Here is a 15,996-nt window from a genome sequence, read left to right as displayed (position 1 = left end):
AGTTCTTCTGTATCACACAAATTCTGTCTGCCATCCCAAAAGAAACCAGCCTGGGCCTCATCCTAAACTAGGGACTAAGTGCAAAGGCTACACACAGTTCTTACAGTCCCTGAGGTGACTAATATGATCAAGTACCTTCTAAAATGCCAGGCTCATCTATGGTCATACCCTGAACGTGCCAATCTCGTCTATGTGCCAGGCTTGAGGGATATGCAGATACATGGGACAGATCCCTTGGAGGATACAGACAGATAAGCTCGTGGTTCCTGCACAGGATGTGGGCTCTTACTGCTGAGCTGAGACCTATGTGATGACTGTATTGGACTGAACCCCAGGGAAAGGTGTGGGGTCGGGTGTGATTGGCACAAACAGAAACGTGGTTGTTAGGATTCACAAACTTACTGCATGTCATTGTACATTACAGGTAACTTTCAATGCTCTCTGATGTACGGAGCATTAAGAATATGGAACTAAACTAGTGTGTCTCATACCTTTCAATCACCACTTTCAGTAAAAATTATTTTCTATTGGGAGGCCGAGGCGGGCGGATCATGAGGTCAGGAGACTGAGACCATCCTGGCTAACACGGTGAAACCCCATCTCTACTAGAAAATACAAAAAACTAGCCGGGCATGGTGAAAGGCGCCTGTAGTCCCAGCTACTCTGGAGGTTGAGGCAGAGGTTGAGGCAGGAGAATGGTGTGAACCGAGATCGCACCACTGCACTCCAGCCTGGGCGACAGAGCAAGACTCTGTCTCAAAAAAAAAAAAAAAGAAAGAAAGAAAAAAAAATGTCTACATCATGATCCAGTACACATATGTACCTGTATCACTGAAAAAAATATGTCTGCCAAAAGAATCCTCTGTTTAGTACTTAAATGAAGTCTGATGTTTTCTCTTATTCTCTTTTCTTCCTTCTTTCAATTCTGGTTACAACTCTCTAATGGGTAGCAGCCCACAGTGTGAAAAACTTCAGTATAAACCTTTTAATGGGTGTGAGTGAGTTCCTATTATTTATTGATATGCCTCCTCTTCTCTCTTCCCCACTCTTTCTTCACCCCTCCAAAAAGTACTGATGAGGAAAGAAGGACACTACTATTTCCTGGAGATGTGCTAGGTGCCAGAAACTAGGCTACAGCCTATCCTAGTATTGTTTTGTTACTTCTCATACAGCCCTGTGGGTTTAGTATTACTGTACCCATTTGACAGATGGAGAAACTGATGTTTGACAATCCAGAGACTTGCTCAGTAGGCCAGGATGGAGCCAGGATTCAACTCCAGCTCCATCTAGCTCCAAAACTCCAATGACAACATGTTGTACTTTGCGACACATTGTTTTATAATCAAAGCTAACTTCATAGCAGGAATTTCATCAATCTCCTTGAGATAACTCAAGTCCTTGGAGTGTTCTAGAACCAAATTCAGGAGGCCCAACTACAGATAAGGAAAGTAGATGGCAGGAATACTCTCAGGTTTCAATTTAATTTCCTTCTGTGTCCTCTGATTAGGAAAGGCACGTACCAGCCACAAAATGGTACGTGAGAGGCAGTGGAGCACTGGCCTCAACAATCACACTCAACACCTCGACAATCACACTCAACACGGGCCGGCAGAACTGCGCTGACCATTCTGGGTGACTCGTCATGAGATGCACCCAGCCCAGCCTCTTGCAGGTGGTAGAATAAATATTCACGAGAGGGAATGTGAACACAGGCAGAGAGAAAGTAAACACAACACTCAGCGCCTGCTGTTTTATTTTTTTAAAGTCTTCGGAAACCACTTTAAGTGAAACTCTTTGATGAGAGGGAATCTTATTTGGAAGAATCACTAAAGATACTTCAGTGGATATTTGTGTTCTTTTAGCCCCATAATTAAAGATACATTTGACTAAGATACAGGATATAGTAAATGTAGGCAGATCAGAACAAATGTTCAGCCCAAAAATATGTCTGCGAATAATGTTCAAAGCCCATATAATGTTCTGGGGAAATTATTGGCAAGGTCATGTTAAACTATTGCATTGTTCCTTAGTGGCACCCCAGACCTAATATAACTTGACATTTGGTGAGAACACATTAGCTGGTCAGTCTTGGCAATGCTACTTCTAAGTGGTAATACCTCCCAGGAAATTTTAAGAACTGATGTATATTTTACAAAGACATAGTAAATGCAATTTTGACTTATACACACAACCAATTAAATAATTTATTTGACAAATGGTCTTAGAGTTTATACTCATTGTGTGGCTTGCTGGGTAGGAAAATGTTTATAGTTTAGCTTAGCATATAAATTCACATAGAAATATTAGGTATGTTTTTTGTCTAATCATCTAGTGTTATTTTCTCGGCACCTCTTAGTGATAAGAATTTTGCCTAGTCCTCATTTATTTGCAAGTTCCATGATGAAAAAAATCCTAAATGTGCTAAAGAATCCATTGCCTGCTTATGAAACATAAAGGCTTATGAAAACATGGCACGCACTCAAGTACAACAGTTTGTTTTTAAATATTTTAATAGTGTGCACTGCTGCGTTAGGAGCAAAACGGGTATTATGCCCAATCTTACATCTAGTGTGTACTATACTTTGATCGTTCTATCAAAAGATCAAAATTTAAATATCATGTAAATTATATTTTATACATGCTCTCCTTTGCAGGAAATCAAACAGAATACTTGTTTCTTCTCTAAACACATGAGAATATAAACAAGCAACATATTTAAACTGAAGAAGCACTCACTACTTCATTTCCTTAAAGAATGCCCTCAGGTAGCGATTAAAATAAGAAACCTCTATGTTTTCTTACAGTAATTCTAAATGTCTATGTTTATGCTTTCCAATTTTTAAGCATATTCTTAATATTTATTTTAAAGGTTCTTCATTTAATTATGGATGTTATTTTCATAAGAAATGCCACTTAAGCCCTTTTCTTGAAAACCGTGAGAGGTTCTGTAAATTAGTAGAAATAATAGCAGAACTTGAATAACTGATACTGAATCTCTAATAGCTAAGAAAAGTTGTCATTTTCATAACAGCTAAATGTAAAGTATGAACCCTGATTGGATCCTAGCTTTAAAAAAAAAACTATAAAGAACATTCTTAGGACAATGGGGGAAATATAAAAGTAGACAGGATATAAGATGTTATAACAACGCATTTGTTAATTTTCTTAAGTGTAATAAAAGCTCTATGATTCTTTCAGAAAATGCCCTTATGCTTAGTGCATGCATGATGTGGTTTTTAGGGATGAAATGTCACAATGTATGAAACCAACTTAATGTATGAAATGGAAAAATGGCTCAACAGTAATAAAAATATTTGGACATGGCCGGGTGCGGTGGCTCATGCCTGTAATCCCAGTACTATGGGAGGCTGAGGCAGGCAGATCACAAGGTCAGGAGATCAAGACCATCCTGGCTAACATGGTGAAACCCCATCTCTACTAAAAAATACAAAAAAAATTAGCTGGGCATGGTGGTGGGCACCTGTAGTCCCAGCTACTTAGGAGGCTGAGGCTGGAGAATGGTGTGAACCCAGGAGGCGGAGCTTGCAGTGAACCGAGATGGCATCACTGCACTCCAGCCTGCGCTGCAGGGCGAGACTCCGTCTCAAAAAAATAAATAAATAAAAATAAATAAATTTTTAAAATATATATATATTTGGACATATAATTAGATCAAAATATGAAGCAGCAAACATGGCAAAATGTTAATAATAGTTGAATGTCAGTGGAGGGGATAGAGATGTTCTTTGTATTATTCTTTTACCTATTTTGCATGTATGAAAATTTTCACAATAAAAAGCGACAGCGGAAGATGAAGAGTTGTTTTCATTTAAGCATGTATATACATTGACTCCTGAACCAAACCAGGTGCAGATAAAATATTGCATTACATGAAAAGCAAATGTTTCATTTTCTGGTAGCAGTATACATTAGAGAATCAATTTTCTACTATTGACCCAGAGAAATTATGGCAGCCCTCTGGCCACAACCACAGGGAACAGCTGATTGACATGCACCACCTGAATTATAGCAGATGTGTCAGGATCCCCAGAGGGCATTCCACACTGCCCAGCCAGTGTACACGGCAACATGTATCCTTAGCAGACTACAGACTGACAGCAGGGACCTTTGAGCCCAGAACCCTCATAGCAGACAGAACCCAAAACTTTGCCAGGTTCCATTTTCTAGAGGTAGCATATCAAGCTATGACATGAACCTAAATCTGAATTTTAGATATCAGCTCTCTACTCATCCATTCACTAAGGATGAATTCCTATTTCCCCCTATTTATCTGCTCAATAAAGTGGACTACTAGGTTCAATATGAAGCAAAAATCCTCGAGTGCTACCCCCAGAATTCACCTTAAAACTAATAATAATGTACTGGAATCATATGAGAAATTTTAGAGAGGAAAATCTGTAAACATTCTATACAAGTATATTGAGAGTATTAAAAATGAGATCAAGACCTATGAAACAATACAACAGGATGTTTCTTTTTCATAAGTAGAATCATTTCCTTTTGGGGCCCAAATCTCAACGTTTCTGGGCACTCATCACTATCAAGTCAAAGTGCAAAATAGCTCTTCCTAACTCATTCAGAATCTCATAAACTTTTAAAATTAGATTGAATCCAAACTAAGCAATAAGCACTAAATAATTTTCAAGTAGCCCAATGCAGTCAACGACTCTACTTCAGTTGAACCGTTTTCTGTCCTTTTGTTTTTGATCATTTCTTTTTCTCCCTTATCCAATTCTCTCTCATTGTTGTAATTGCTATTCTCTCCCTATTTTCTTTCTCTCTCTTTCCTCCTTCCCTCCCAATCCCTTCAGGCCTACCAGCGCCACCCAAAGGCATTGTTATCACTGGGGTTAAACTCCTGGCACTGCCCTGTAAAGAATCCTGAATCCTGATGTGGTCCATAAAGCCTGATGGAATCAGGCTGCCAACTGAAACAGTTACAGGAAGAATGGTTCACTTTCCTTTAACCAAAGAACAATTATCCCGTTTATGGGTGGTTGGGGCCCTTTCCCTTCTCCTTACGCCTGCCTTTGATCTTTAACCAGTCGTTTATGGCTCTCTGGAAGGGAAGCAGGAAATTATGACATCGAAACCTCGTTTTTGCTTCACGCTATTCCAATAGGAAGAATGGTATAGCAGGATTGAAGACATCAGAAAGTTTGGGGGATATCTGTGGACTTCCCCTCTCCAAGAAAGTCCTGAATTCTGTTCAATGCCCCTTTTTCTGATTTCTTGAAAAGATTCTGGTCTACCTGTAAGCACTAAGGACTAAGGAAAAACAAATATTAAACAGTCCTCACCAGATAAAATGTTTTTTGAAGTTCTTCACCAGAGAGGTATGAGCAATTCCATTTGGTTACCAAAAATATACGGTCTATGATAACATACTGTCAGTATGTAATGAAGCATGAATTAACCAAGGGCCCTCCATCTCCAGGAGACGTGAATGATGAACCTACTTCAAAAACTCTAGGGAGGATGAATCTCTGGCAGTGTTCCAGCCAAAAGGCTTGAGGTCCAGAGGCACCTCTGCTGGCTCCAGACCATGCCAACCCCACAGGGGAACTGGTGAGAAAACTCAACCATCAGGCCAGGTGTGGTGGCTCACATCAGTAATTCCAGCACTTTGGGAGGCCGAGGGGGGCAGATCACCTGAGGTCAAAATTAGCCGAGCATGGTGGTACATGCTTGTAATCCCAACTACTCAGGAGGCTGAGGCAGAAGAACCGCTTGAACCTGGGAGGCAGAGGTTGCAGTGAGCCAAGATCATGCCATTGCACTACAGCCTGGACAACAAGAGCAAAACTCTGTCTCAAAAAGAAAGAAAGAAAGAAAGAAAAAGAAAACTTAACCATCAGGGCCAAGAGCTTACAGCTGAAAACAGTCTGGGGTAGGGGGATGCTCACAGGAGTGGAGAAACATGTGCCTCTGGGCAGCAAGGTAGACATATGGAAACACTAGTCAAATCAAACCACCAGCAGCCTCCAGGAGTGATCTGAGCCCCTCCTGAGCCTGATCCTCTCCAGGCCTCAATTTCATTACCTGCTAAATGGGGGTAAAAATAGCGTCCCCTAACTTGTAGGGTCGTTGTAAAGATTAAATGATCAGTATGCATAAAGTGCTTAGAACAGAGCTTGACACATGGTGAGCACGATATAAATGCTAGCTAATTGCTATTCTAGGCTAGCAGCATGCCTACACAAAAGCCTTCCAAAGAAGGCTTACCTTTTTTAATCCCCACCTACTACAACACTAACCAGCCGGAAGTACCGGGTCTACTGCAGTAGATCTACTACAACCGACCTACTACTAACCAGCCAGGAACACCCATGTCTTTGGTTCCATTCTTCAAACCACTCTTTGATTTCCTGTTTAAGCCCAGAATCTCTGCAGTGGTCTCAGCTAAGACCAAATGAGCAAGACTCCTTTCCATAGCAACTAGGTTCAGGTATGAAATTGCAGTATGGCAACATCCTATGATTAAAATGGAAATTGACACAGGATTAAAATGGAAATCTACCTGACATGCACTTCAGAGCCCACACGTTCTCAGTGGGGAAGTTCTGCAGCTTCTAATAAGTGCCCCTAAGTCTGTAACACTGTGAACCTCAAAAACTAACTTGGTTGAAGATGCGTAGAAGTTACCCAACACATTAGAAAGGCATAAAACGTAGTGATCATCAAAAAAGTACATGGCTCCAGAGTCTGTGATATAAACAGGTAACTAGCCACTGCCACACCTGGGTGACACAGTGAGTCAGTTCTTCAAAACAGGCAGGTCCACTGGCTCTCAAGCTCTGAGGCTGTGCCACACCTGGACAGCATGTTGACAATACTTACGCATTACAATAGGGCTTCTTTTCATAGCCTTTGTAGTTGTTCATGTTGAGTGCCATCTTGCAGACCTCACAATGGAAACATCCTTTATGCCAATACTGGAAAAAAAAATTTTAAAATTCAGTACAATGCCAGTTTTCGCCTGGATGGGCACAGAAGGAAGGCTTTCTAGCGCATCACAGTCCCTGTAGCTGAAAATACTACAACAAAATGAGTGTAGGGAACTGTGGATGTGTTTACCTACTTTCAGCTAAGTAAATAAAGCAGGCAAGCAGGCAACTCTGAAAATTGAGTCTTAAAGAAAGACTCACCACAATATATCGACGCACCATGGAAGAACTGTCAACGCTCTGTCGAAACAGCACTTCTATGAGCAGCCAGAAAAGAATTCTGAGCTCGGTTAATGAAGAAACGGGGCCCAGAGAGTGGCTTTGAAACCAAAAGGAAGCCAGTTCAAAGTGTCTAAATGCAGGGTTTGTAGGATCTCAACAAATATGTGTTCACCCGAAGTCAGGCAAGCTGAGGGGGCTGCAGGAAGGCTATGTAAGTACCCCTACACCGGACCAGCTTGTACTAAAATGCTGGACCTCTGACTCTGCCTGAGATGACTGTCAAGATGACAGCTTGTTCTAACGAAGCATTTGTATCTTCAGACGCAAATTTCCCCAGAACGCCCCTGGCTGGTTTCAACTGTCAGTCACTCCAGATCGCTCCTGGGTGTCTCTCCCCGGCTGTTCATCTCCATCCCTGCCCGGGAAGGGCAGGAGGTAGAGCTGGAGGGGCCCGGCTACAAAACTACTTCCCCTGGAATTCCCCACCCGGTGGATTAGACACCCCTGGGTCCGGCTTGCCGCGCTGAGCCGGGGCTCTCCAGCAGGGATTATTCTTAGCAATGCGGCAGCGGCCGCCCCATGACATATTAATTACTATTTGCCTCTCCCCCTCGCCGCGGTCACAGGAGGCGCTAGGGGTGGGCGGTGAGGTGGGATTGCGGGCGGATCTGTGCGGCAGGGGTCGGGGGTATTGTGGAACACGAGTGGAGGTGGAGGGGGCGCGGGTCGCCGAAGTGCCCCCCTGGGTGCCCAGCCTGGTCCCTCCGGGGCCCGGGGCCGCGCACCGCCGTGCGCCCTCCGCAGCGGCTCGGTCGATGTCGCGCAGCCCCGTACCGCGACAAAAGCCCTTCCCGGTTCCAACACCACAATCGCCAAGCGTGTCTGTGACACTCCCGCGGGCGTCTTCGTTCGCGCGCCCTCCCCCCGTGCCAAGGCACAGGCACACGCACCGACCCACTCATCGCTTTCCATCCCAGGTGCCAAAACTTCTCGGAGCAGGTGCAGCCCGGCGCCCGGCAGGTCCAGGCTGGCCCGGCGCCCCCTCGCTCACCTTATCCAGGCAGTTGACTTTCTCGGTGGGATACACGACTTTTCCGCAACGGGCGCACTGGGGGTTCATGATCGCGATTGCCGGGGGCGGCGGCGGCGGCTGCTGGCTCCGAGGAGCCTCTGTGACATCCCCCGGCGAGCCCCGCACCGCCTCCGGGCAGGCGGGAGGGCTGCGGGCGGCTGGCGCCGGGTGGGGAGTCGGCGCCGGGCCCCGGGTGAGTGCACGGGGAGGGCGACGAGGCCTGGCGCCTGGGGCCGGCCGCGCTCTAGGGCTCGCAGGCGCTAGGGCTCGGCTCCGGCTCGGGCTCCGCGCCGCTGGCTCTGCGTCGCTCGCACTCCAGGTACGGGTGACTCACACAGTCACTCGCGCCCGCCCCTCGCGCTCACTCGCTCCCCCGCCTCGCCGCCGCCGCGCAGGCCAAACCCACTGGCGCGCCTGGACCGAAGTGGCAGGGAACGTGCACGTCGGGCACCCTGGGAGGGAGGGCGCAGCGGGGGAGGGGGCGGGCAGAGACCCGGAAAGCTCCGCACACCGCCGCGGGTGCGACTTTGCGGCCTGGGGAGCGAGCCTCGCGCCACCGCCGCCGCAGGCCGGGGAGCCCAGGTGGGCGGCGGCTGGGGAGGGAGGGATCCAGGCGGCGGACGTGACAAACACCGATGGGGAGAATGCTCAAACCCACGTACTCCCTTCCCTCCCTCTCGCTTCTCTTCCCCAGCCAGGGGCACCCTCATCCCAGGCTGACTGACGTCCCTGGCACCCAAATGTCGCGGGGAGTGCGGGGCCAGGGTGCGCCCTCCCTCCTCCTCCCGCCAGTAAAACCGGGGACAGCGGCACCCAGTCCCAGGGCGGAGGCCGTCTCTGCTGCGCGCAGCGACGCGCCCAGGCCCAAGGACCGGAAGATCCGCGGGGAACCCGGAGACCCGCGTCCCAGAGGCGCCGAGGGTTGCACCGCGCCCGCTCCCACGGGTCTCTTCCGAGAGGATGCTTCCCGCGCGTGTCCGCGGGAAGTCCTCGGATCCTGGATGAGAAAGAGCCTTCTCTCACCGGCTCCCAGACCCCGTGCTTTTTAATACCTGTCCTTGCAGAGCGACTGGTCATTTTTGGCCCGAGGCAAGCTTCTCTTGATTAATAAATGACCACGGCTCGTTTTAAGTGTGCGTAGATGTATACATTGTATTGTTTTACAATTCAACACCTCAAATATCTGGGAAAAGTTCTTCACCTGCATTAATGAAAGCAATTACAAACTCGTAGTCCAAACCAGAAGAGCCAGAAAATCAAGTAGAAGGCTCAGGGTAGGATGAAACCAAAGAGAACAGGAATCGTTTCTTGCTTTTAATCAGATGTCAGGTTATTGGACTCACTTGATGAGAGGGAGCAAAATGAATCAAACACAGCCTAGGTTCAAAGCCTGACCCCGCCATCTAATGACGTGACCTTGTGCAAATTCTTAGTCGCTCTGTGCCTCAATTCTTTAATCTACAAAATGGGAATAAGGATGCAGCTACCTAACAGCTTCTACCCTCCTGCTGTGAGGATTAAATGAGTCAGCAGTTCTGAACTGCTTCAATTGGCCTGGCTCAAGGGAAGCTCTAGGGAAGAGTCAGCTAGGATTATTATAAATTGGTTATAACAAAGAAGTGAATACATTCCGTTGCTAGCACACAGATTAAGACTCAATAATGCCACATACCAACTGCCACTGCTCTGACAAATATTTCTGTCATTTCAAAAAAAAATCATGGCTGCAGCTTTTCATGACAAAAGAAAATCATTGGTTTCTCGGCCTCTTAAACAGCTGCACTGATGAACATATTCATAATAATGCTGTACTGTTTGACTTTCCAGAAGACGTAACTTCTTTAAATGTATTCACCAAATGCAACTGCCCCTGAGCCACTCACTCACTGCCATGTTCACAAGTCCACCTCAAAAGCAAATAAAATGAGAATTTGCTGTCAGAGAGGATCGGCTGTCTTCTAAAAATATTTCAGAGCTCGTTAGAAATGTATGAGGAGGGGGAAAAAATATGTGATCACCTGAAAGGCAGTAGTTTAAAAAAAAATTTACATTTTCATAACTGTAGATCATGAAATATAGTTTGAATATCTTATTCTCTTTTTCAAATTGTAAGCACAAAATTCAGAGCAAGAATGCTGGTGATATGTGACATGTATAGCTGATTACATCTGACCTTTTAACTATAAGTTATGTTTAATCTTTTCTTTTTTTCTGAGACAGGGTCTAACTCTGTCACCCAGGCTGAAGTGCTGTGGCACAATCACGACTCTCTACAGCCTTGACCTCCCAGGCTCAGGTGATCTTCCCATCTCAGTCGCCTGAGTACCTGGGACCACAGGCATACACCACCATGCCCTGCTAATTTTTGTATTTTTTGTAGAGATGGGATCTTGCTGTGTTGCCCAGGCTGGTCTCAAACTCCTGAGCTCAAGCAATCCTCCCACCTTAGCCTCCCAAAGTGCTAGGACTACAGGCATGAGGCACCACACCCAGATACATTTGATGATTTCTTACCAAACCAGCAGTGATCACGGTGCCTGACACATAGTATGAGTGAAATGAACAAATACATTAAAACCATATTCATGTGATATTTCATTCTCTGAAGAAGTGATACATGCTCAGAGTTACACTTTTCTCTCATTTTTTCTCATTTTCTACATCAAACCAGCTTCTAAGTTTCTTAATGCCATTTTACTGATGTAAGAAGAATTTTAATACCATCTGTCTTAAAAGGACTTCTTTATTCCCAAATTCAAAGTACTGTAAACAAAGAATTGGCAGAAACCTGTCCTCTAGCCAGCCTTCCCTCTTCAAGCAGATAAATGATTGAATTGTCTACTAAGGAGACCTTTGCCCTTCCATGTCTTTTTCACTTGACTGGTTAAGAAATTGTTCCTTATGTTTACTCTACCCTAATATCTCTACTTTAATTTCAATCCTTTTCTGCTGGCGGTGACATCCACAGATATAAAAAACAACTGACCTTCATCACCATCCTAAAAACACTTCTATATTTATAAAGTTGAATTTTTTTTTAGCTAAAATCCCCAAATCTGTTTACTTTTTCCTCCTATTTATGAGAGCCCCATTTATGCAAGATCAATTATAATCACCTTTATTATTCAGGCTACATAAATTGAACTCCAAATAAAAGTTTTAAAGCATAACTAATATCACAAAAGGCCAAACAATGACTTTGACTAACATCACTTTGGATGCAGAGCATGATGAATGGTATGATTTGTTCACAATTTTTTTTTTCCTTCTATTGTGGCACATTTCCTATGGGCAGTGTGTCTTTCCCCACTGAGCTTGACCCTGTGACTTCCATTGGCCAATGGAATGTGAGTGGACAAGCCAATGGAATGTGAGTGGACAAGACATACGTCGTATCTGAGCAGAAGCTTAAAATGCGCTTGCATAGTTTGCTCCTGTTCTCCCACCCCTTTGGGCTTTGGCCCTTAGTCTTGAAAAGATCGTACTGCAGAGGGGTGACTGCTTCTTTGACTTTTGTCCAAGAATGAGATGGGCTGAGCCATGCCCAACAGAGCTACAACAAGCCCACAACTCTCACAGAACGGGAGTAAGAAATAATTGTTACTGTAAGTCACTGAGATTTGGGGGATTGTTTGTTACTGCAGCAAAAGCTTACTAATACATCAACGATGAGACTTCAAGAGAAATGTTTTCCACTTCATCAACAATAAGAAACTAATGAATTTACATAAAAATTCAGTACACAGTCTTTATTTTTCTAAAAGGTGAGCTGTTAAAAGTGTAGTGGCCAATAAAGTATAGAGCTCTTATTATTATTTCATCATCTCATTTTATACAGCTCAATTGTGTGTTTTCCATTTGTCAGGTATTGTGTAAAATTGTGTATGTTGTTCCTAGCTGACTCAAATTCACCATAGAGGAAAGTTTTTCCCAACCAACAACTTTGGTGGCAAAACAAAAGGAAAATGGTCAATTTTAGCTCACAGTTTCATTTGATATCCGCATATGAGCTTTAGCCTAATGAAACATTTCTCCAAAGATCTTAAGCACTGTAGAGAAATTATCTCATTTACCATTATAGTATTTCTGCAAGTCAATGAGAAATGTAAAATATAAACATTAAGGGAAATTCAAGATTCAGAAGCTATTTCAGAAACAATTACCTTCCTTCATCCATTCAACATATAATTATTGGTAGCCAGGAGGTTAGGCACCAGGAAATGCACTGGGAATAAGACATGATCTCTGCTTATAATAAAATCTAGTGGGACTGATAAGTAAGCAAAGAATTACAATACAATATGATAAATGCTGTAAAATAAAGCTCTACTCTAGATACCATGGAAGAACAGAGGAGGAATTTCTAATTCACACCAGGAAGTCAGGAAAAGATAGCTAGAAGAAGTCATCACTACTACACAGGTCACCAGGGTTGGAGCTACCTGATTTCCTCTCCCCCAGAGAATATAAGACCCCCTAAAGTGAAGGGATTGGGGTGTTTGCTATTTTTCCTGTTTGGGGGATTATTCTGCTTTGGCATACATGCTGAAAATTTATTTACATCACTCAATGTTGGCGAACATAGCACAGCACAGCAACAAACTTCGAATAATGATGAAACATTTCTTGACAAGATGACGTATCAAAATAAGTCCCAAACTTCCAATTTATCAAAAGTGTCTGTAGATATCAACTCATAATTGCAAGTGTGAGCCAAAACCTTTCAAGACTTGGAAAGAGAAAAAAAAGAAAGGTAGGAGGACCAGCAACCCTTGTTTTGCCCCTTCTGGGACTGAGTCTCATGGAATAAAGGACAAGACAGACCCTTCATAGCAGGCAAAATAATGCACCCACCAAAATGTCCACATTTTGATGCCCAGAACTGGTGAACATATTGCTTTACACAGCAAAAGGGACTTTGCAGATGTGATTAAGTTAAGAATGTTGAGATGCGGAGATTATCCCAGATTATCCAGGTGGATCCAGTGTAATCACAACCGGCCTCCTAATGAAACTGTCCCTATAAACTTTACAAAATTAATCAGGGAGGAAGGGAGGGGGAGAAACAAAAATAAACCAAGCTTATAGCTCATGCAGCCTTAATCACAGAGTCAACCTGCTCTCTGACCTGCTGCCTCATCATTGTTTGGGGCCTATTGCTTCAGAATCACATAGACCTTGTTACAAGGTTATAGTTCCCCTTAACTGCTCCGTAGATAACAACTTGGATGTTATAAGACATCAATTTTCCCTTTGAGATATTCTTTCAGGTCCTGCATACCAGTGAGGTCAGCTGCTCTGAAGGGTCCCACAGGAAGCTGACTCACCAAAGAATGCAGTGTCCATGTCCTGATCATTTCATCCACCTTACCCCAACCAATCAATGACCCCCATCCTCCAGCCCCTCACCCCCCCATCATCCCCTTAAGAACCCCAGCCCAAAACTCTTTGAGGAGATAGATTTGAGGATCTCCTCCCAGCTCCTCACTCGGTGCCCTGCGATCATTAAAGTTTCTCTGCTGCAAACCCTACCGTTTCAGTGTATTGGACCATTACTGTGCAGAGAGGCGTTTGCATCTGTTGGTCCTACAACACTAAGAGGCAGGCAAGAAAATCAGAGTCAGGGAAAGAGATGTGACCAAAAAAAGCAGAGGTCAGAGAGAGAGATTTGAAGATGGTACACTGCTGGCCTTGAAGATGGAGGAAGGGGAAGGGGCCACAAGACAAGGAATGAGGGTAGCGTCTAGAAACTAGAAATGGCAAGGAGGCTGGGAGGGGTGGCTCACACCTATAATCCCAGCACTTTGGGAGGCCAAGGCAGGCAGGAATTGAGACCAGCCTGGCCAACGTGATGAAACCCCATCTTTACTAAAAATGTAAAAATTAGCTGGGTGTGGTGGTATGCACCTGTAATCCCAGCTACTCAGGAAGCTGAGGAAGCAGAATTACTTGAACCTGGGAGATGGAGGTTGCAGTGAGCTGAGATTGTGCCACTGCACTTCAGACTGGGTGACAGAGTGAGACTCTGTCTCAGAAAAAAAAGAGAAAAGAAAAGGCAAGAAAAGAGATTATCTTCCCAAGCCTCCAGAAGGAATGTGCCCCTCAGAACTGTGAGATAATAAATGTGTGCTTTTAGCCAATTAATTGTGCTGTCACAGCAGCAAAAGGAAACTAATACACCCTCTCTGTGTGAATTCTGGTCTCTCTTTAGGGAAATAATGACGTTCTGGGACTTCTAAAATAATCAGTTGGAAGGGGAGATGTTATGATTCCTTCTCCGTGTTGTCTCCATGAAAGAGACCTTAAAACAAAGTAGGTAAAAATTCAACAAGCGTCATTCTCTCTCCCCACCCCATCAAAATAAAAGGACTTATTTTACTTGCAGTCTTCAGATAATTGCCTCACTTCTCCATTTAATTTTGTACAGGTAGACACAAGCATTCTAGGTAGTTTGCAAAGTCAACATATTTCTCTCCAAATTTCCCCTCCTTATCTATAGAGCAACTCCATTGGCAGCATCCTCATCTTCTGATCCAGAACCCTAAAAGTCAACACTAACTCCTCCCTCTCTCCCTAAGCCACCTTGTCCAGCTGTCTAATTCTGCCAATTTTGTCTCCAAAAAGAGCTCTTGAATCATCCCCACACCAAGAACCACTGCCACTGCCTTAGCTAAGCAATTTATCATGTCTTCCCTGGTTGGTTTTGTAATGATAAGACTCTCTGAGGTCTTATCACACCAGGCAAGAAAGGAGGTAGGATTTTACTCTCCAAGACAGGATGTAGAAATGTGGTAGATTAGAAAATTGTTACCTGTAGGCCTCGGACCTCTGCACTGTATTTTTTTAAATAAAAATAAATCATGTAGGCCAGGCGCAGTGGCTCAATGCTGTCTGTAATCCCAGCATTTTGGGAGGCTGAGGCAGGCAGATCATTTGAGGTCAGAAGTTCGAGACCGACCTGACCAATATGGCAAAACCCCATCTCTACTAAAAATACAAAAAATTAGCCAGGCATGGTGGCACATGCCTGTAATCTCAGCTACTCAGGAGGCTGAGGCAGGAGAATCGCTTGAACCCAGGAGGCAGAGATTGCAGTGAGCCAAGATGGTGTCACCGCACTCCAGCCCAGGTGACAAAGCAAGACTCCAACTCAAAAAAAGAAAAAGAAAAAGAAACATGTAAACCACAGAACACAGTTTCTAGCAAATATTTATTTAATCATTCAATGACTACAATAAAAGATAAAATCAGACACCTTGATATATTTTAATATAAATCAGATGGAAGGTGACAAGCATGATTATAATTACTCTCCCTCTCCCTCCCCATGTGAGAACACAGCAAGAAGGTGGCCATTTGCCAGCCAGGAAGAGAATCAACTCACCAGAACCATGCTGGCACCCTGATCACAGACTTCCAGCCTCCAGAACTGTAAGAAAATAAATTTCTGTTGTTTAAGCCACCCAGTTTATGGTATTTTGTTATGGTTCCCTGAGCTGACTAATACTCTACCTCAGCATGACTTACAGTCAATTGAGAAGTAGATTAAAGCTGCTCTGCCTATGGAGCAGCTATTCTTTTATCCTTTACTTTCTTTTTTTTTTCTTTTTTTTTTTTTTTTTTTGAGACGGAGTCTCGCTCTGTCGCCCAGGCTGGAGTGCAGTGGCGCGATCTCGGCTCACTGCATACTTTCTTAATAAACTTACTTTCACACAAAAAAGTACAGAGGCTGGG

The 15,996-nt window shown here is 44.2% G+C and overlaps 2 protein-coding genes across 3 annotated transcripts in view; one reads left to right on the top strand and one right to left on the bottom strand.

The window, feature by feature from the left end:
• Positions 1-8,659, bottom strand: part of LOC105480053 (nebulette) — a 379,519-nt gene extending 370,860 nt beyond the window's left edge. Inside the window, exons 1-2 of one of the 2 annotated variants that reach the window (XM_011738505.2) lie at positions 8,242-8,659; positions 6,862-6,956 (exon numbers count right to left, since the gene is read on the bottom strand). In XM_011738505.2, the coding sequence (XP_011736807.1) occupies positions 6,862-6,956; positions 8,242-8,310 (164 nt within the window). In that variant the 5' untranslated portion in view covers positions 8,311-8,659. The remainder of the gene's footprint in view (positions 1-6,861; positions 6,957-8,241) is intronic. The other variant, XM_071070414.1, reaches the window with a different exon arrangement.
• Positions 8,660-9,002: 343 nt separating this feature from the next.
• LOC105480073 (uncharacterized) lies at positions 9,003-9,428 on the top strand. The gene has a single exon (XM_024792299.2). The coding sequence runs from the start codon at positions 9,003-9,005 to the stop codon at positions 9,309-9,311; it is 309 nt and encodes a 102-aa protein (XP_024648067.2). The 3' UTR covers positions 9,312-9,428.
• Positions 9,429-15,996: the final 6,568 nt, after the last annotated feature.

Source organism: Macaca nemestrina, chromosome 9, assembly GCF_043159975.1.
Source record: "Macaca nemestrina isolate mMacNem1 chromosome 9, mMacNem.hap1, whole genome shotgun sequence".
NCBI lineage: Eukaryota > Metazoa > Chordata > Mammalia > Primates > Cercopithecidae > Macaca > Macaca nemestrina.
The sequence above is the reverse complement of the archived record's forward strand: the minus strand, read 5'-3'. Positions and strand labels throughout refer to the sequence as shown.

Bases quoted from the DNA above. Each gene is read 5' to 3' on its own strand.
- LOC105480073 (XM_024792299.2), top strand. From the start codon at position 9,003: ATGTCGCGGGGAGTGCGGGGCCAGGGTGCGCCCTCCCTCCTCCTCCCG.